Source organism: Parasteatoda tepidariorum, chromosome 8 (genome assembly GCF_043381705.1).
Source record: "Parasteatoda tepidariorum isolate YZ-2023 chromosome 8, CAS_Ptep_4.0, whole genome shotgun sequence".
In the NCBI taxonomy this organism is placed as follows: Eukaryota; Metazoa; Arthropoda; class Arachnida; order Araneae; family Theridiidae; genus Parasteatoda; species Parasteatoda tepidariorum.
In genome coordinates, this window is record NC_092211.1 from 37934477 (window position 1) to 37957213 (window position 22737).

The window sequence follows — 22737 nt, forward strand, 5'->3', positions numbered from 1 at the left end:
AAACGTTTTTAATTCTTAAAGATGGTACAACGAAAGAGAAAAGGCAAGAGGTAAGCATGTATGCAGTTTATTGCGTTTTACTTTTGCAAGTTCTTTTATTCTGTTACTATTGCTAAAAACCACTTAAACCAGTTCGTGTTAGGTTTTTATTTTTATTACATTTTCATAAGTAAAATAAGATATACCCTTTTGATATTTTTCTGATATAAATAGTTAAATATCGTGTAATTTTTTCATTAAATGCTCGTGGTTTCAAATAGTTTTGTTAGTATTTATTTTAAATATAGTTATAAATTAGATATGTGTACTTCTATCAGTTAAGTAATAAAAGTAAAGAGATTTATTTGGGTAAGAAGACAATTAGTTAAAAACTGTATGAAATTTTTGTTTACTCCTCGTTAGAAAAAAACCAAAGCTGCTTTATGTTTGTTTTCGGTATAGATAAATATCTCGAATTTTAAATATGGATTTTGCAATCTATCTTTGTTCATTTCCTAGATTTGTCTTATTTGTTTTCAATGAAAGGTTTATTTCTAATTTTGCTGCATTTTTTTTTCCTTGTTTTACTATCGAGAAAACCATAATAAAAATAAATTTTTGAGAAGTATGAAAATACCTGTCAATTTAGAAAAGTTTAAAATGCCCAGCAGTCTTCTTAAAAGCTACAATATATTTAATTTGTATGCAGTTCTACTTGGACGATTGCTGTTGGTACGACTATATGCTGTTAATTGAATATCCCTTGGTCTTATATAAAAATAAAGAATGACCATTTAATTTATTGTTGTTAATAAATTATAAGATTTTATATATTTTTTATACTTCTGTTAATAAATACTTTCTTGATTGATCTGAACATCTTGACTGATATTACTATTTCAGTTAGCATCTCTAATACATATTTTAACCTGCGATTTGTAAAAGTTTTGAGAAGTACTATTTTTCATCAGTGCTTCATGCTATTTTTCTTTAGAATCTATTAATTTTCCTTAGAAAATGAAATTTTTTTTTTGAACGGTGAATATTTTTTCATTGATCATTTGATTTGGTATTCATCAGTGGTTAAGACCATGTGCATAACAACTCAATAACTGAATAAATTTAAAATTTATCAAATTTTATCTGTAACTGATATAAAATTTTTCAGCACTTACAATAACTTAGTGCATTACAATTGTTGTATATGTATAATATTTTGGGATTTATCTTTTTAATGTATTGCATTGTTGATATCAATCTCTAGGATATTGTAATGAAAACTGCCAGTATTGATCGCATTTTTGGGAATTTTTTCTGCAACATTTGTTTTTGCATTGTATAATTTTACCATTTTAACTAAACTCTAAAGGCAATATGTTTAATTAAGTCTTGTTTTTGGGTAATACCACCTATTTCCGCTTACGACTTATTTCCGTGTTTACAGTATATTAGGCACCTATTACTAAAATTATTCTAGTATCACTGACATCTATATTTTAGTAATTTTTTTAATATGGCTCCAATAAAAGAAATGTCCTTAAAATTGCTTATTTTGAGCTGAGTTTATACAAGATCCTTGTAGCATTCTGTATTAGCTTTTTTTGTGTTTCATTGATGTTTTACTGGTATTTTACTTCTTTAAAGAGATATAAACTATTTAACTGTTTTCCTTAAGTGATTTTATTTTAATTGACATACATAATCCTACACCATAAAATAAATTTAATCCAAAAAAGTTAAAATTCTTAAATAGCTATTTTATATCGTTTCTTATAAAGCCATTTTGTTTCACTTTGAAAGTATGATTTGATTACGCATGATTTTTACACACCCATATCTCATGATTGCAAAGGTATGTATGTCATCTTAAATGTATGTTGATCTTAAGCATCACTCAACATTATAGAACAGTAGTGAGTAAAGTGTTAGGTGTAATTTTTTTTTTATTGAGAAATTTTTTTATGTTCCTCTTTGTTTTAAAGAAGGCATGTATTTTTGCAGTCACCTTCTGTGGTTTTAACTGAAACTTAAAATGCTCATGTAGTTCATTAGAAAGAGCCCATTTTATAGTTTTCTTTGAGGAAAAAGAGTCATAGCTTTCTCAGGCTCGAAAAATAGATATTAATATTTAATTTATGTATATATTTTCCTGTTACCATCTATTACAGTGTTGGATGGAAACACAGTACTTGGTATTATTATTATTGTAAAGTTTAAAGAGTAAATCTGAATATCTAATTTTTAGCTGTTTAAGATTTATTCATTCTTTAATTCATAGTTAATCAAGGTTGCCACTCCACGGGGAAAACCTGGAAGATACAGAGAATTTAAAAATCACCTAAAATAACAGGGAAAAAGCAGTGAATTTTGATTTTTCTTTACAAACTAGGAAAATACAGGGAATTTTATTTCTTATTTTTGTCTTTCTAAAAAATGGTGACCATTCAAAGCGTAATTTATGGTATACTTAACCATGATATTTCAGCTATTTTTAACTATTCCATTTATTACTTAAATAATGCTATTCTATAGCATTATTTAAGTATGTTCAGTTGTTTTTTCAGCAATTAAAACTAATAAATATAGTTATACCAATATAGCTCACACAAGAGCACAGTAATTGTTGTTTCCTCTTAATATATTGTGTATAATATGTAAAGGGAAAACACAGGGAATTTTTTTCCAGATTTGAGTGGCAACCCTGTATAATAGAAAATCTTTAATAATAGAAAAAAAAACTAGATAAAAAAAAGTTTGTTTTTTTTCCCACAAAAAATTATCAATTCGAGAAGTTTTGGATTACTACTGAACTTGATTGCTACTGAAGATTCTGTTCTCCTGTTAAAACTGTGCTTAATAGTTTAAGTTCTTGAAAAGCAGTTTAAGAAGATTCCCAAAATGTTTGGTCTTTTTGATTAACGATGCATGTGATGAGAGATTGAAAATTATTTTCTGTGTTCTTTGTGCAGTTTGGGCCTCCTATAAGAACTGTCTTTACTTTGGATCTTTAAGATATTGGAGATTGAAGCCTTTCCTGATGAAATCAACTAGCCTATTGATTGTTTACCAAAGAATAACTGATAAGTAAGAAATGGTGTATTTATATTCCATGAATGAGCTATTAGAATGAAAGTAATGGATGATATGAATTTAGTGAAGAATGAAACTGAAATTTTTTAGAATACTAAACTTGCATGAATGTTTCTTGATGAAAATGTATTTATGGATGCTGTTGCTTAGTGTGAATGAATTTTTTTAAAACTTATTGTCTTGCATAAGTTTTTTTATTATAAGTAATGATTTTACGATTATTTATGTGTCTATTCTAGGTATGGTTGTCGTTGAATAGTGATTTGTCTAAATGCTGAATATTCAGCATCTAGTTAGTTCATTACGTACTAGAATTATTTAAAAACTCAAATTACTTTTGGGGGTGGAGCAAATCATTTTCACATATTCTATTCTTTTAAATTTTATTGACGGCAAAGTATATCAATTATTTGGTTAGTAATGTAGCATTTTTTAAAGTCAAATTTAATAAAAAAGTAATTACTTATATTCCTTAGAGATAAGTTTATTTTCAGAAGCAGAGAAGTTATAAGCAGAAGAAGTTTATTTAGTTGCCATTTATTTTATTTGCAAATAGCAAAAATTTTCCAAAATAAAATTTTTAACATGCTTTTATATATATATGTCTAAAGTTTTCTGCCAAAAAATACAATCTTGTAAAATGTTAAATACAGTGAACTCTCACTTATGCACCGGTGTAAGGAGCCCAGAGAAAAAGGCGCATAAGTGAAAAACTTCAAAATTCTAAAGCGCAACGTAAATTGCAGTGACAATATGAATAAATATGTTTCTAAAGATTAAATGCTAATATTTATACTGTTTTGGTATTTAGTACTATAATTATACAAAGAAAAAATTTAAAATACCTTAAGACAATTTATTTCCTTACAAAATAATCTTAATACATGTTTGTATTTGTTTTTGCCGACATATTTCAAAAACAGTTTCCTCCAGTTCATATAAATGGGATAAGGGGGAGTTTCAGAAAGCAAAATTAAATTTTGAATAGTCACGAATAGTGTCTAAAGCTTCCAATACTGTTGTGTGATTTGGAGGAACTTTATCATCCTCGTCAGTATCATCCACCACGTTCTCATCGTCCACAAGTTTTAGTTAGATATAAATGAACACTTCTTCACAAAAATTTTGAGTTTTATGGGAGGGGGTGAAACATCACATGATAAATTTCTAAGAAAAGTACTTGACGTCATAATATGCTGCACAATAAGTTGTTCGATTACTAATGTCACTAAACCGATCACATCCTTTTATTTACTTATAATGTCCATCTGACTGCAAGTAAGTGATCGCGGTCTCTTTCATCTTTCGTATTCCAGGTGTCTTTTTTTTTCGCTAGAAAACAGCATGGGAGTAAAACTAATCTCTAGACAAGAGGAATGGTCATTTTCTAAAAGATGAGTGGGCTTTCATTGTTGTTGGTGTAACACAGTGGTTCTTAACCTTTTTTAGCCGCGACCCATATTTGAGAAATCTGCTCATGTCACGACCCAAAAAAAAGTCAAAATTAGGCTGAGTAAGTCACAATGACTTCTTCTAGGAGGTGTTGGTATTACTTATTATTTGAAAAAATTACTAACTTTTTTGGTTCGACTCAGCGCAACCCAAGAAATATGCTTCGCGACCCAATTTTGGGTCGCGACCCATAGGTTAAGAATCGCTGGTGTAACAGATAAGACACCCTATTCAAAATTCTAGAAGGAATGTCTTTCCAGAAACAGCAAAAGTGAAAAGGTCACAGGGGGAAGCAAATTCAATAGGATCTAACAACATATATTTCTTTTCATCTGTAGCAAGGATTGCTTATTTCGGCGCATAATTGAAAAATTGACTTTTAGAGCGACGCATAAACGAAGGATGTTTATCATTATTTTCCTATCTAATGTACTGGGACCTATAAAAATCGTCATATAAATGAAAAGGTGCATAAAAGAGGTGGTGCATAAGTGAGAGGTCACTGTACTTACAAAATCAGCAAAGCTAATGAGGATAGTAATCTCCATTCAAATCAACAATGGTCTGCCAGCGTTTTATCAACTTTTCAATCCCTTCTGCGAAGAATGGTGGCGTGCGTGGGTCCGGAAAGCAATCGACTTTATTTATGACCTCATCATTGGAATGGAAGATTGGGCCATCGAGATGCAGATGTGAAATCAGATAGTAATCCAAAGGCGCCATGTGTGGTCTGTATGGTGGATGTTGCATCAAATCCCACTTCAGCATGTAGAACATCCAGTCGGTCTTCACACTAACATGTGGTCGGGTATTATCTTGATGAAAGAGAGCTACCTTCCTTCTGAACTCGTTTTTCTTGAATGGCATCACTAACTTTGATTAGCTTATTACTGAATATTGTACTTTTGATAGCCTGCCCGCTTTTCAGATACTCCTTATAGATAATTCCACGATAAACTTACCAGAGTCAGAGAAGCACCTTCTTGTTAGTTAGCGTTCGTCTTGCAACCGAACCTACTCATTCCCCGGGTGTTGAACACCCTCCTTTACAGCTTGTATTGCTGTAGTACACCCATTTCTCATCCCAGGTCACGATTCTGTGTAGAATGTTCTCTTTTCTTTAATCTCTTCACGGAGCCTAACCGGCTGCTTTTCTCTTGTGTTCAGCGGTCAATTCGTTAGGCACCCAGCAGTTAAACTTAAGTGTTAGATTTATGCGTTTGAGAGCATTAACTATTGGATTTTGGCAAACGTCAGGCTCTAACGCAATAGTTTGTGTTGAAACATTTCTGTCTTGATCAATGATTTGCTTTNAGGGGCGCATCAGTTCGGGAAAGGGGCAGGCAGGGCGGGCCGCCCTTTGAAAAATGCTTAGGGAGAACACTGCTTTAACTGGTCTAAATCAACCTCAATAGGGCTGCCCGAACATGGTTCATCTTCAATGTCAAGATTCACATCTTTAAATCTTTCGAAACCAAACTTTTACTTTATCATAAGAAACAAGTATTGAAACCTAAACTTTCACAAATTTTTTGTGGCATTCAGTTGCGCTGAGTTTATTTCGGAACTCATAGTAAGTGCATAATTGTTCTGATATGTTTACATGATAGGTCCATTTTAAACACTTCTTTGGTGCACTGGATCATAAAGTTTTGACAAACAAATTACACAGTTGTGTAGTTCTAACTTTCATCTTTAGAATGCAAAAACCCATTTGGAGAAAGGTTAACTACCATGGGGGATATGGCTGCTGTTGGCATGGAGGTATCTCCCCTTGGCGGTAAACTTTTTACTCAACCTGGTATTTCGATCTCATATGCATTTTGATTTTTATGATGTTCGTTGCATTGTGTCACTATATTGTATGGGTTTGTTAAATAAAATGAAAAGTTTCCAGACTGGATTGTTACAAAAATAGTCTATAAGTCAAATATTATTTATAGCACTAAAATTTAATATTCATTGTGAGATCTAAGTGAGATACTTGCTATCGTAACTGTCTGCAGATAAATATTAAATAGCTTTCTCNATAGCACTCAAATTTAATATTCATTGAGAGGTCTAAAGGACAACTTTATGTTTTTACATTTAAAATGGCATTTTTCTGCATATTGCATACCAAAATTAAATATTAAAAAAAAAAGAAAAACTTGATGTGAAGGGTGATTGGACATTTGTTTTTACAACTAATTATGACATTGGTACCCTCATTTGTGGAAATCTCCATAGGTGCTCATTGAAAAAATTAATGAAATAAAAACTAAATTTTATTGAATATTTTCTTTCTTTTTTTTTGTCATATTGATATTAAATTATGTCTCATTTGATTGTTTAATTATTTTAGTCATTTATTTTGTAAAATGAGCAATTTTTTCACATTTTGCTACATTTCTAGGTTAGGTAATTAAAAATTTTACAGAGCTTTAAAATTATTCTGCTTATGAAGTGATTTATTTTCCCACTGTATACATAAAGTAATGACTAAGCCTTATCTAGCCATTTAAGTTCACAGTAGTTTTTTTTTTTTTAATGATGCTGTTTGTTTGATATTTTGTTTTCAAAAATATTGCAAAACGCTCTTAAACTTAAGAAAGTGTAGTATTCCTGATATGTTTCAATTATATAATTTTATATTTGTAATTTCATATTATGTAAATTTAGATTCATTCACTAGTCTGTTATTTATATATTCCCAGAGTTCGTTATGCATTATATTGGATTATCTGCACTTTTTTTTAAACTACCCTAGTCATGCGGTTAATAATCCTTTAGCATGGGAATTTAACTTAAGCTTGGTGATATATTATATTAAAATAAAAATAAATTATAAATAAGTAACAATAAAGAAATAGCTCATCATTTAATAATTGTCATTTTATAACCATCGTTGAACAACCACTCAATTTTTGGGTTTGCGACTACTAATGTTCAATTTCGTAGCCTTGTAATTTTTAACCCAATCTGGAAGACAAGCCAACTCCTGGAACAAGTATTGGGAGAAATTTGCCTATGTGAAGTACTTTTTGATGGAACTAATCCGCATTTGCGTTACACGGAGAGGAAAATCACTAAAATTTCCCATGATAGATTGTCAACAAGGGGACTCTAGTCCGTGATCTACAACTGAGGATATTTTTCATCAGCACTGTGGTTGGTGCAAGTGGGTGCGGATTCATGGGCTAATTTTATTTCATAACCATCATTGAACCTCCGACCCAACTTCGGGTTTACAACTACTAATGTTTTACTCCATAACCTTGTAATTTTGAACCCTATCCAGAAGACAAGGGAACTCCTGAATTAAGTATTGGGAGGAATTTTACCTCCGTGGAGGACTTTTTTTAAGAAACTAACCCTCATTTGCAGTACATGGAGAGGAAAACCACGTTATCCTCCCAAGATTAGCCTGACGGTAAAGGGGACTCTAACTCAGTATCCATCTACCATTGAGGATATTTGACCTAATTACTGTAGTCAGTGTGAGCCGGGCACGGAATTCTGATTGATCAGTTGTAGCTAGAATTTGGACCCGGTTCACCTCACTAGAAAGCGGGCACTGTGTACCCTGAGACACCATAGCTCTCATAGCTCTAATTTTTTATATATACAGTCAAACCCCGCTATAGTGAACACGGCTTATAGTGAACTCCCGGATATAGTGAATGAAATGCTCGGTCCCGTACCTTGCTATACACATATAATGTTATTTTTAGTGGATATAGTGAACCAAAAAAGTGAGGAAATTGGATATAATGAACTTTTTTCTGTCTTCAACTGATTTCTGACCCCCCCATTTTCTTTGTAATAATTTTAACATTTCTACTTCAAAATAAATACATATACCGATTTTTAAAACCATCTGTAGAAACTACTTTTATGTGCTCGAATGACAGGTTAGACAGGTTTAAAAAACGGAATAACAGAAATTCAGGAAATATTATCTGAGAGTCGGGAAGTGTTTCCATATCTAATGTTGAGGACTGCTCATCAGCTAAAGATTACAGATTTTTATTTGTTCGCAAGATGAAGAGTGATGAAAAATAAAAAAATTTTTGCTACTATGTAATATTTTTCAATCATTTATATGAATATAATGTAATAAAAGGAGGAGTTTGGGAACCATTAGTGCGTAACGGATATAGTGAACTCCCGGTTATAGTGAACCGAAATTTCGGTCCCTTGAAGGTTCACTATNTTTTTTTTAATACTTTTATCTTCAAAAATATGTACACTTAATAATGTGATGATTTATATAGGGGATTATTTTTTTAAACTTTGTTTATTAATTAAGATATTCAAAAGAAATTGATTATTCTGAAAATATAAATATTTTATTACTCCAGATTTTTATTTAATTTGCAAGAATAGTTTCTATTTGAAATTTTTTTTAACCGCAATATGTATGTAATTAACTGAAATAATTGTGTGGATGTAACTTTTTCTTTATAGAAGGACGAAGTATTTTGATCTCGTTATTTGAATTTTTCTAGTCTTAATAGAGGATAAAATTTTAACTTAATTCAACATAAATATCCATGAGCGCGAAGATTCGTTTATGACTTTTGCGAGTGCTGTATTGCGGCGAGCGTAGGGTTGCCTCTGAGTGAGGGTTACTAGATAAGGCGGTGAAACAGTTGACAAATAAAACCGCTGCGAGTGGAGGTGCCCGGGAGTCGACAATGTGTAAAGTCGCGTCCCGTACCTTGCTATACACGTATAATGTTATTTTTAGTGGATATAGTGAACCAAAAAAGTGAGGAAATTGGATATAATAAACTTTTTTCTGTCTTCGACTGATCCCCCCCCCCATTTTCTTTGTAATAATTTTAAAATTTCTACTTCAAAATAAATACATATACCGATTTTTAAAACCATCTGTAGAAACTACTTTTATGTGCTCGAATGACAGGTTAGACAGGTTTAAAAAACGGAATAACAGAAATTCAGGAAATATTATCTGAGAGTCGGGAAGTGTTTCCATATCTAATGTTGAGGACTGCTCATCAGCTAAAGATTACAGATTTTTATTTGTTCGCAAGATGAAGAGTGATGAAAAATAAAAAAATTTTTGCTACTATGTAATATTTTTCAGTCATTTATATGAATATAATGTAATAAAAGGAGGAGTTTGGGAACCATTAGTGCGTAACGGATATAGTGAACTCCCGGTTATAGTGAACCGAAATTTCGGTCCCTTGAAGGTTCACTATAGCGGGGTTTGACTGTATAACCGTCGTTGAATGCCGGACCCAATTGTTTGATTGACCCTTTGGCCAGCAGGTATATAACCCACGAACTCTTGGACATGGGCTCTGCATGGTGTATATATATATATTTTTAGGGGGGTATTAGTAAATTTTTTAATGATTTTAAATTCTAAAATTATTTTTTTTAAATAAATACTATTTTCTTTTAAAAAAAATACACCTTTAAATGTTTCTTTTTTTATAATTTTATATTCAAATTATAGAAAAAAACTTTTAAGTTGTTTATACATAAATTTTTTTAGTTTGCTTTAAAAAAAAAAAAAAAAAATATGCACAGATTTATCATGTCTTTAATTATTTTTATAATTTAAAATTTTTTTTTTGATAATGAAGGAGAATTATTTTTTCTGAAATATACGCATAAAATAGTATGAAAGGGTAATTTAGAAATTGTTGAGGATCATATTCAGTTATTACATAATACTACACATTTTGATACATTTTACGGTGTTAAGTGAGAGCCTTCTTCTTAGAGGCCTGTCCTGTCCTTTTTTATTCCCAGGGAGAACTCTGCTATTAGATTCTGGGCTTAATTTTTAAAAATGTCTGAAATAAACTTGGACAATTGGGCAATGAATAATATATATTTTCTGATTTGCCTAATGGGGTGTAGGCTCGTTGCCAAGTGTCAGGAGGATTACAAATTACTTAGGACTTATACAATTTACCTTTAATGTATATATGTGTGTATGGTGAATGTATGTACTATAAAATATTTTATTATTTTTCAGATCTAAAACCACTGCAAAGGGTCCTCCTGCCAAAAGTGCTTTATCAGTAGACTTCGACTCGAAATACGAAGATTCAACACCTCTTGGTAAACAATATCAGGCTGAGATACCACCACTTGCAACAGCTCCTTATGATGAAGATGAAGCTCCATACCTGGATAAAGAGACCTTAGTGTGGAGTCCTTATAAACTGAGTGAGGAAGTAGTTCAGAAACATCTTGCAGACATTGGCATAACAGGGCGAAGAGGTCGCCATCAGATGACTGCTTACGATGAAGAAATGGCATTGTTTGAATTGCATAGATCAGATTATGACACTGAGGAAGCTAAGAGAAGGTTTTTGAATAGGCCACCTATTGCTTCTCTAGAAGATGTTTGGTGTGAAGAAGATAAGAATCTCTATAATATTGAGTTTAAGAAAAATGGCAAAGACTTTGGCGCAATTCACCGAGTTTTGTTTTGGAAAAGCATTGAAGAAATTGTTGAATATTACTATGTTACAAAAAAGACTTGTTAGTCAAGACTTTTTTATTTGTTTCATATCTGTAATTTGCCTTTGACTTGTCATGTGATATCAAAAATTACTGTGATATTTTTGTACATGATGAAAGAATGTTTTAAATGTTTTTTGTCTGTAAATAGTCTCTTAATCTGTCATTTTAACTGCTTTGAGATTAATTAACATTATGGAAGTTTTTGCTAATTTCCTATTTTTGAGTTCTTAACATGAATTTCATATTTGAAATATATATATGTATATTTTTTTTTCTCTTTCCTTTTATACATATATAAATGTAAAGAAAGAGGTCTTGTTAGAAACTAAATTTAAATTTTTTAATTTATTGATCTTGAGTATAAATGATAATTACTTATTTTTGAGCTCTTAACTTGTATTTCATTTGCTAAATATTTAATTTTGGTTCAACTTATATATTTTTATATATAAACTAAATTTCATTTAACATTTAATTATTTAAATTTATTAAAGAAAAAAATTTTAATTCAAATTTATTTTACAGCTGATGCTCACATTTCTCTTTCTGCCATTGAAAATTTTATTTACTATCAAAATTGGTACTTAAGATAAAGCATTTTTACTTATTAACAATGTGGGCTCTGATAATAGCGAGGAAAGTACAAATTTATATTGTTTGTATTCAATAATTTCTGTTACATAATTGTCACTGTACAGAGAGTAGTGATAGGATGAATCTTGAATTATGTTTGACCAATTTTTAATTACTTCAAACAAAGCTTGTTTTTAAAAAATCTACCATTTTTTCATTATTATGTTTTTAATAAAACTTACATAAGAGAAATACTTTAAAAAATGTGTTTGCTATTTGAAGAGTTAGGTGAAGAAGGTTCTAAGTGTCACTTTTGAAAAAAAAATTGACTTCTCAGGGAAATATTTTTATTTTATTATTCTTATTTTACTATAAAAAAAATTTTTTTTCTTCCTCAAGCCTTTACATTTTGAAGATCTTAAGAGATTTCTTAGTTCTTAGATTTAACTAATGGCAGGTTTACGAACAAGAAATAAAGGCATAGCATAATCTACCTTAAATGTATAAAATTTAATAATTTACTCAAGTTCATTGAAATATCTCTTAGAGCCTTCATCTACTTAGCTCTTCATATATTATGAGTTGTACTATGTAAGTACAGTACAGATTTATAACTTTTGAAATTAAATAGTTTATTTTTTCAAAAAGATTTTAATGAAAGTTACAGCTAAAAATTAAAATGTCTTCCTAGAATTATATATTCCAGAAAAAGAAACATTTATTGTAAGAATCAAAATAGTTGTGTATAGGAAACACACAGCTTTAGTTATTTAAAAATATTCAGAAGCTTGTTTATTTCAATGTGAGTACTAAAATGTTAACATGTATATCTAATCTTGTTTGAATAAATTTGTTACTTTTATAGAATTAGTATTTATTTAACCACGTTCTTGGCATAATAATTATGTAAGTACTCTACTTTAACATAATGATTATATCACATGCTGATTTCACTTAGGTGAGGTACTTTTTTTACAAGGCAGTTTTTAAAAAAATTCTTTATTGTCATATCATATAATATCTATCGATTTATATGTTATTTTTTATAACTTTTTGTCATTTCAAGCAGTTATTCGTGATTGTTAGGTTATGTCCCCCCCCCCACCTAAACCAGCGCTCTCTGTGCCATCTTATAAAAGCAGGTCAAAATATCAATACGAAGAAAAGCAACAGTTCTGTAAAATTTAAAGAGTTTGTGAACGATTTCAGCAGCAAATATAGAGTTACCAGTCAGTAAACATCACCTGACCACGTCATTTCCCTCCTTGAAAATTTTCATAAAAAGTTTCATTTGATAAATTAATTAATATTTATGCTGTTTAACATAGAGAGCGCCTTACCTATTTTTAAGAAAATCCCTGTTCGGCAGAGCAAGCTGCCTAGAAGCCCTCATATTGTGGTATAGCAATGTACTACTAACAGATTGAAAAAGATAAAAAATTGATTTCTAATAAATAAAAATTTAGTAATTTTTAAATGCATTTTCAGTTTTAATGTGAAAGAATTTAAATGTTTCAGTTTTATATAATACTTTACACTGTTAGTCCCCAGTGAATAACAGCCTAAATGGAAAGCTCGGTGTCAGTTATCAATGATTGATTGTAATAGTTAATGCAATTTATATATTAATTTATGCTAACATTTAATAAACGAATGTTGATGTAGTAAACTAATATAGATCAAAAAGGTGTGAATTGAAAAATATATGATGGAATCTCCATTTATTAGGGGTCGTTTCATTTGCAAAAAAAAAAAAAGAATAACTCTCAAACATTTTGAAAAATATAATGAGAATAGTACCTTTCAAATAGAACACAGTGTATCTTCAATTCTCATAGTCCTAAAATTGTTAGATATAAAAACATATAATTTGATTATTTTTCGGAAATATTTTAATGAGCAGCCAGATCTGATAGGAAAATGTTGTAGTTATAGACCAGGGGTGGCCAAGCTCCTTAATAATCGAGCCATTTTTCAAAATTTGAAATTTTTCGCGAGCCGCAATTAAATATGTATTTAAAAGGTATGAAAAAAATTTTTTTTATTGAAAACATATAAATAAAAGTACAAAATATGTGTATTGAATTCAGATATTAATCAAATTTATTTTACTTCTCTTAATAATTCTTTAAAATTTAGTGAATAATTGGTGACAGCACTTCTCAGTAATTCTTTGCGATGCTGGTTAGTTGATACTGATTGATATTTGGATTTCACGAATTTTAAAGTGGAATAAAATGATTCACATAAGTACGTTGATCCGAATATTGAAATAATTCGACAAGCAGCCTTTTTAAATTCAGGATACTTCGATTCTGGTACAAATTTCCAAAATTCAGTAATCGACGTCGACTTATATTTTAATTGTAGAGCTTGATCTTCTTGCATCTCTATTACTAGGTGCTTTTTGGGTCATAATTATATTGGAAATGGAAAACTCACCTTGAATTATATTAACTTCAAATGGATTCAGAAAAAAATCAAGGGATGATTTGAAATATTTCAAGTCTTGAAATCTATTTTGGAATTTTGTCAATATTCCTTTTAGCTTTTTTATATACTCGCTGAGTTTTTCTTGTTTAATATTGAAACAAATTTTTTTAATTCGAGGAAAATGACAAAATGTTTTATTTTTAACATCCTCTTGAAAAAGTTGTAATTTAGTTTGAAAACTAAAGTAGTTTGAAATCTAAATATACTCAGTGAGAGGTCAAATATTATTTTATCTTTCCGTAAATTCAGTGTTTGCAAATGTTCCATGACATCTGTTAAAAACAGTAACCATAAGTCTAGTAACCACTCGTCATCGTCTAATTCTGAATAGGTCATTTCCTTTTATTTTAGAAATGCAGTTATCGAATCAAACAAATCTACAAAGCAATTTAATACGCTGTAGCTAGATAGCCATCTAACAATGCAAAAGAAATTAAAGTCATTTGTCCTTTAATTCCTTAAGGATATTTTTTGAATTCTCGATGATTTTTTGCATTGGTGCGAATGCAATTTACAATGTGTAACACTGTTTTCATAACATCAGGATATTTTAAATATTTTGTAACGAAATGTTCTCGGTGAATTATGCAGTGAATTGGTATAAATTGTGGAATTTCAGAATCATCTCTTAAAATCCCAATAAGACCGATTTTTTTTACCCAATGCATTTTTAATATCGATACCGCTGGTTGACTCTTGAAGTGCTATTAAATCTAATAATTCTTTTTTAAAAACGAAGTCAGGTGAAACAAAACGTATAAAAACTGCCAATTGGGGAAGATCTATGATATCTGTCGATTCGTTAAGGAACGATAATAATTTTGTTAAAATATACTAGCACAAAAATGAAAAGGGAACTCTGGTACATTTATCGAGAGCTACAAATATTCCTTCAAAGAACCGCAGGTTGGCCACCCCTGATATAGACATTAGTTTTTGAATGTCGAAGTTTCTTATTTGTGCCACATTATTTAATAACAGGTCTCTCCCTTTTTTTTTCCTTCTTAGTTTTAAAGTTATAAAGTTTTTTAGTCTAGCTTTTTTTAGACTTTTTGAAGAAAAGGAAAAACTAAGCTCAATAGAATTATAATTTTTTTGCAGAAATATGCTTTTATGTCTAAGGATAAGAAGGACCTGAGTCTCTTTTCTCCATAAACGTGCAATTGGTTTTGGAGTTGTTAAACTATAAACTTATATTTTAAAAAAATTCGTTTAATTGCGAAAGATTAACGAAAAATTCAAATTTTTCCGTTTAAAGTAGCATAGCCATATATACTCGTATTTAGATGCCATTCTTAAGTCAAAGAATCTGCTTTTACTTGAATTAGCAAGAGTTTTTGATTAAGTATTGTCATACGTATTAGGATGTATGCATGAGACTTGGCTAACTCAAGTAAAAGCTATTATTTTCTTCTTTTTTCTTAGTTGTAATTTACTCTTTAATTTTTTTTTTCTTTAAATTATTTATAAAAATGTAAAAAGATTTTTACCATTTTTATTCAGTGTATCTTTTAGTAATTGCATTTTCTTCCCTTTACTAACCAAAAACTATTTAAGCTGAAAAGAAAATCCTTTGTTCAAAATAAATTATCTAGATTTTATAGACCAATAACCTAATTCTAAAAAAAAAAAAAATAATACAATTTAAACACCAATAAAATTTTTAACACCTTGAATAATAAAATAAGCATTTTTTTCTTACACAAATGTGTTTACATTGTGACATTTAAACCAGGGTTGGGTTCTTAACGTCAAAAACTGATTTGAAAACCTATCCAAAAGTGTCCTAAACTGCTAAAATCAGAAAAATTGATTTTACACATAATGAACAAGATGATTAATCACTGTTTTTTCATAAATTGTTTTTGCATTTTTATAATATTCTAGCTTACTTTCTGTACCAAAAGTTTGATTTTTTTTTTTTTACAATTATTAAAAACTATGTCCAAAAGGGTTTTTTGACAAGAGTTAAAACTGAAAATTGTCAAAAACTGGACAATCCTGATTTATATAAAGAGAATAATTAACAAACAATTATTTGCCGTACAATTATTATTACAATTATTTGCCATACTAGAAATGCTTTTACAAGTTTTACATTATTTCATTATACGAACATAAATTTAAAAAAAATTAGTTAAGATGTGTAATAAACGATTTTTTTGAAATATTAGGAATAAGTATAATGATTGAGGATGAAAAATTGGTAAGACTCATAATTAAACTCAGTTTTTACTACAATGATTGACTAGAAATAAAAATACTTATGACTAAAATATTATTATATCAATCTCAAATAGTTCATAGATTGAAAAAATACTGTTCTTTATGATCTAACCTCATTCTTTTTTACACGCAAGCTATTATAACTAACAAAAAAAATTATACAGGAAAAAGTTTAAACAAATTACAAAAATTATAATAATAAATAATTTAAAAAAAATTGAACATACGCATTAATCTTGAATATTTTAATTATGCTCAAAGAGGGAGAAAAGAATAGCTAACCATCTAAAAAAAAAAAAAAAAAAAAAAAANCCGCAAAAAAAAAAAAAAAAAAAGAAAATCCAGCTTAACATGCTAAACCTTTCCTAAGATGTATTCAGCTGATAGGAAGAAATTTAGTGTGCTAAACGAATCATATGAGCTATTGATGTATTATTTTTCAAATTTATTTTTAATATAAATTCTTTCTAAAAAACTAATGGTGAAAGCGTTAAAGGAGTCTGGAAACAAATTGGCCATAAAGGAACAATCAAGCAATTCAAAATGGCCAAGTAATGGCCCTTCGACAGGTATTTCTGTGACATGCAAGAATTGCATATTAAATTATTTTTATTCATTAACATCTTTTGAAATATTTTTTGAAAAACAGATCTTCAGTGCTAGCAACTCTCACAGACAGATTCAGGAAGATGATATAGTACTTAGAACTTAGGAAATCCATGTTGTAGAAGGGATGTATAGAAAACTATAACTATATGGCTTTAGTTATCTCAATTTCATTTTATTGCTTCCCACAAAGAATGCTCGCTTTAGGATATTTTATCTTAGCTCAATCTTAAATTGAAATAAATTGATTAAATTAAATTAAATTGAAAACAACAAATGCAGCCACCCAATGTAATTCTATAATTAATTTGAAATCAATGTTCAACAGTTTAAAGATTATTTTTAAGGAAGAAAATCAACAAGTTACACACTAGATTCTTAAAATTAATTAATCTTAACTTGACTAGTAAAAGTTTTTTTTGTTTTTANACCGAGTGTGTCCTCGTTAAACTGTGCTACCGTAAAGTGCTCGACTTCGCGTGCAGGTCGTTGAGCTACCGAAGCGAGGGTGCCATCCCCTCTGCAGAGGATCAAAATTGTGATGGAATGTCTTCGGATCATCCGGATGTTTCCCAGACCGTCGCCACTAGCCCATTGTGCAGCTCTAGTGCGACGTAAATCAACAACAACAACAACAAATTGAAATATTTTAAAAAATATTGTTTATTTGATATGCACCTGATGCAAGTTAATAAAGCAACAAATGCAGCCTTACAATGCAATTCTATAATTAATTTGAAATCAATGCTCAACAGTTTAAAGATTATTTTTAAGGAAGAAAATTAACAAGTTACACACCAGATTCTTAAAATTAATTAATCTTAACTTGACTAGTAAAAGTTTTTTTTGTTTTTAAAAAAAGGAATATTATAAATAAAGGATTGATATTAATATGTGTGTAAAGTAATATGGAGATTTTTAAAATTTTCTCCTGAGGTTTTTCTTTTAAATGTGCCATGTGACTTAGACCTATTTTTTCTAGAAGAATGAAGTTCAGCTATCTACCATTGAATTCCTTTATTTAAAATTAGTCGTGGAATCAGTGGAAATTCACAGCTATAAATTCTTACATTTTTGCATATTTCACAAATTGTAACTACAACTAGTTGCTATTTTTATGATATACTATGAAAATGGTTTAACTATAAAATTCAAACCACCAAGTAAAATGTTAGTTGCTTAAAATAAAATCATAACTTTTAATCAATCCCCTCCAATATCTCGGCCTTTTTCCTGTTTTATTCAGTAGCCTGTCGTACTATTTTATTAAGGTAGTTTTGCAATCTAAAAATAAAGGTACGGGATGGCGAGTATGGTGTGTAGATTTAAAATAAAGCTATAGTGTATTGAATAAGATTTACTTGAGATGAGCAATTAAAGCTATCTGTAAAGAACTCCGTTTAAGGGGCTGAAACCCCTAATAATCATGCAAAAATATAAAAAAAAGTTTTCTTTTGAAAATTTCAGTGGTGTACCATCTTAAAGTAATTGCAATCTTCATCATTTGCTGTTATTTATAAAACAAATTTTGAGACATAAGAGATATTTATTTTGTTGAGGTGTATATGTCATATAAGGTACAATGAAAAGTGTGAAATTTTGAAAATAGAGTTTGACACTGGGGATTCCATATCAAACGTTTAAAGGATCATCCCGTCTCTCAAAAACAGAACATATTTTTTAAAATAATTATAATTTGTTTAATGAGTTATTAAAAATTATAGTTTATTAGAGAATTACTTACGGACCATAAATTGTGCCTGTCTGGTTTGTTGTTTGAAATTTTATAAGGATTTTTTAAAATTTAAAATATGTGTTTTTGTTTTTGCAGGAGAGAAAGACAATAAATCGTGTGGGTTTTAAAAAAATAAAAATTGTAAGAAAAATAAATATCAAATGAACATTGATTATATAATAAGAAATTTTTATTGAAGAAACTTTAAACAGGTGCGATTTAAAACATTTAAAGTATAACTAATAAAAAATATTTTTCTCTAATTAAGTATAATTTTTAAAAATGTAATAGTTTGACTATGGTGGGATATAAAAAAAAATCTAAATTTTTGAAATTAATATTGCAGATTGACTCAGTATATTCAACTAACAAAGTCTAAAAATTAAAAAAGCACATACAATGTGAGCATTGACAAACATTTGCATTAAATTTGAGGGCATCTTCATTCAAAACACACCCTCAAATTTAATGCATTTAAGCATATATTTAATTTTTATTCACCATGGAATTCAAGATAAATTGATTCAATTTAAAATCACTTACATAAAATATAGAGCAACATTATATGAATAGGAAAAAAGGTTAGCATTATTTATATGCTTTTTTTTTAATTGGCTCAGTCTTACGATTGCTTAAATCACCTGTTTTTTATCTTAACAACAAATTTATGTCAAAAATAATTTATATTGAATAATTTATAAATTTGATTCTTAATTATTTTAAAAAAATTAATACCAGTGATATTGCAAAGGTTTTTATCAAGAGAAATAATAGGATGTAATAATGTATGTAAATGATTGTTTGATGGTCAAGATAAGACTGAAATNAAAAAAAAGAGTGACCAAATGTGGAAAGAAAAAAAAAAGAGACATGGAACTTATAACTTTCCATTATTTGTAAGTAATATAATTTTCTCTTAAATAAAAATGTTTTAATTATACTCGTTTAATTAAAACTACTTTTAAAACTTATTAAATATACTAATATTCAGTTTGTGATTACAGGAACTAATGAAGAAAGACTGGTATTACAAGAGTAATTTAGAAATATTTTTTTTCCTTACATTTCACAGTCTAAATAATTTTTTAATCATTTGATATCACCTCTGGCAGAATTTTTTCGGGCTTTCAACGGATCAAATAAAATAATTATTTAACTGAATATGTAATTTTATGGATAGATAAACTAATTATTTCTTTTTTCGCATTTTGTAATTCATCATCACATTATAAAAGAATAAATAAAAAAAATCATGAAATTTGAAGCAGTAACTACCGAAAAAAAAAAAAAAAAGAGATCGACAGTGAAATCCGCAAATCGGATTCTTTAAAAGGGGTTACTCAAATGCATATTTTCATTTCGAAATTCAGTTGTAGTAATCAATAATATCGAATTTTAAAAGTTATGTGGAAACCAGTAGTAATAACTACATGAAAAAATAGAATGAAAATTTCGACAGAAAAGAAAACATAATTTTTTACTTCATTATTCTCAAATGAGAATAGAAAAATCGCAAGCATTTTTCCCCACTCTGATGCGCGAGAAAGGCATCTTCTGAAGAAAAGATAAAATTTTTCAAAAATTTCTGCAGAAAAGAAAATCTTTCTGCAATAACTCGGTAACATTCTGCGACAATGTCGCCGCGATTCTGCCACAGGGTTGATATCCAACTAAAAAAATTTATCTTTGTTTTCCCAAATTCAGTGCTGTTGAGTTTGAATAATTAGTTTGTAATAATACGTTAAATAGTTCTAACAAATATTAATGACTTTAATTATAACATTGATTTTATTAATAATTTTATTAGGCTTCAATATGTAAATGTAAAAATAAAATGAAATTTGCAAACTTTGGAAATGGGACTTACCTAGTCAAACAGTATCACTTCATTGTTAAATGTTGTGATGCATAAAAGTTGAGAGCTTGAATCTCATTGTAAGCTTAAATTAGTTTTATATTGCAATAATGTCTTTAATAGTGCAATATGTATGTTTTTTTTTTTATCTTGGCTTTATGAACTACTTTTTTTTATATAAGCCCATCTATATATCTAAATAAATTAACACATGGCAGTTACATAAAATTTTTAATTCGATGCGCTTTATCCAAGGTTAGGAAAAACATTAATTATAGTAAAAAGAAAGACTTTTGTAGTGTAATTTGCAGCAGAGTAATCGCAAAGTCTTGACAACTTCCGGGTAGCGGCCCGTGAGAAACTAAAATTAAAACATTATCAGGGGTCTGTTCAGGTCGAATTTACTACCGTTTAGCGGTACCTTCACAAATTCAACTTTAGGAAAAACGGTAGTTTCACAAAATACTTTTTCATAATATTTTCCTATTGCTTAAGAAACGATAAATCTATATTTTTATCCATGTTTTTGTGTTGATTTTTTAATATAATTTTTCACAAATTATGTTTAAATTTAAATAAAAAATATACGTGGCTTTTAAATCACGTGAATATGAAACTCTATATCGAATTTAAAAAAATGCAAAAATACAAATCATGATGCACAATTTTTAGATCGCGTAAATAGGAATCACGATGCATAATTTTTAAATAGCAGGAATACGAATACCAATGTCTAGTTCATGAATCACGTATATATAAGAAAATTGATGTCTGATATTACAACTGCATAAACGAACACAACATTGGATTTATAAACTCGCGTGAATACGAATCGCTACATAGGGTTTTATAAAAGCAAAGCATAAATACAAATCACAATATTGAATTGTATAATCTTGTAAATAAGAATCACGTATATGTAAGAAAATTGATGTTTGATATTACAACTGCATAAACGAACACAACATTGGATTTATAAACTCGCGTGAATACGAATCGCTACTTAGGGTTTTATAAAAGCAAAGCATAAATACAAATCACAATATTGAATTGTATAATCTTGTAAATAAGAATCGCAATGAATGATATTTAAATCGTGTGAATAAGAATCGCAATGCGCAACTTTTAAATCAGGTAAAAATATGAAAATTGATGTTTGATACTAAAATCGCATGAAGAAGAGATATCAGCAGATTCTGGGCTTGAGATATCTAAAAGGCTTGTTTGTATTATTTTTGTTTAGCCATAATAAATTAAAATTTAAAAAATAAATTGAATGCTGGGGATTTCATATCACATGTTTTAAGGATCATCCTGTCTCTCAAAAACTATACATATTTTTTAAAATAATTATAATTTGCTTAATGAGTTACTAAAAATTATTGTTTATTAGAGAATTACTTACGGACCATAAATTGTGCCTGTCTGGTTTGTTGTTTGAAATTTTATAAGGATTTTTTAAAATTTAAAATATGTGCTTTTTTTTTTTTGCAGGAGAGAAGGACAATAAATCCTGTGGGTTCTAAAAAAACAAAAATTGTAAGAAAAATAAATATCAAATGAACATTGATTATATAATAAGAAATTTTTATTGAAGAAACTTTAAACAGGTGCGATTTAAAACATTTAAAGTATAACTAATAAAAAATATTTTTCTCTAATTAAGTATAATTTTTAAAAATGTAATAGTTTGACTATGGTGGGATATAAAAAAAAATCTAAATTTTTGAAATTAATATTGCAGATTGACTCAGTATATTCAACTAACAAAGTCTAAAAATTAAAAAAGCACATACAATGTGAGCATTGACAAACATTTGCATTAAATTTGAGGGCATCTTCATTCAAAAGACACCCTCAAATTTAATGCATTTAAGCATATATTTAATTTTTATTCACCATGGAATTCAAGATAAATTGATTCAATTTAAAATCACTTACATAAAATATAGAGCAACATTATATGAATAGGAAAAAAGGTTAGCATTATTTATATGCTTTTTTTTTAATTGGCTCAGTCTTACGATTGCTTAAATCACCTGTTTTTTATCTTAACAACAAATTTATGTCAAAAATAATTTATATTGAATAATTTATAAATTTGATTCTTAATTATTTTAAAAAAATTAATACCAGTGATATTGCAAAGGTTTTTATCAAGAGAAATAATAGGATGTAATAATGTATGTAAATGATTGTTTGATGGTCAAGATAAGACTGAAATAATATTTACTCA

General features: G+C 28.7%; 1 protein-coding gene and 1 long non-coding RNA gene across 2 annotated transcripts; both read left to right on the top strand.

The window, feature by feature from the left end:
* Positions 1-502: 502 nt before the first annotated feature.
* Positions 503-12453, top strand: LOC107447157 (mesoderm induction early response protein 1). The gene is made up of 3 exons (XM_016062003.3): positions 503-525; positions 2949-3063; positions 10520-12453. Exons 1-3 carry the CDS (start codon positions 519-521, stop codon positions 11034-11036), a joined length of 639 nt encoding a protein of 212 aa, XP_015917489.1. The 5' UTR covers positions 503-518; the 3' UTR covers positions 11037-12453.
* Positions 3070-5908, top strand: LOC122269412 (uncharacterized). Its single transcript, XR_006225167.1, has 2 exons — positions 3070-3551; positions 3582-5908. It is a non-coding gene; the product is annotated as an uncharacterized lncRNA (long non-coding RNA).
* Positions 12454-22737: the final 10284 nt, after the last annotated feature.

What these genes read in the sequence shown, in the direction of transcription:
- LOC107447157 (XM_016062003.3), top strand. An exon ending in TACCAAAGAATAACTGATAA is followed by an intron (nt 3,064 to 10,519) that starts GTAAGAAATGGT and finishes ATTATTTTTCAG; the next exon opens with ATCTAAAACCACTGCAAAGG.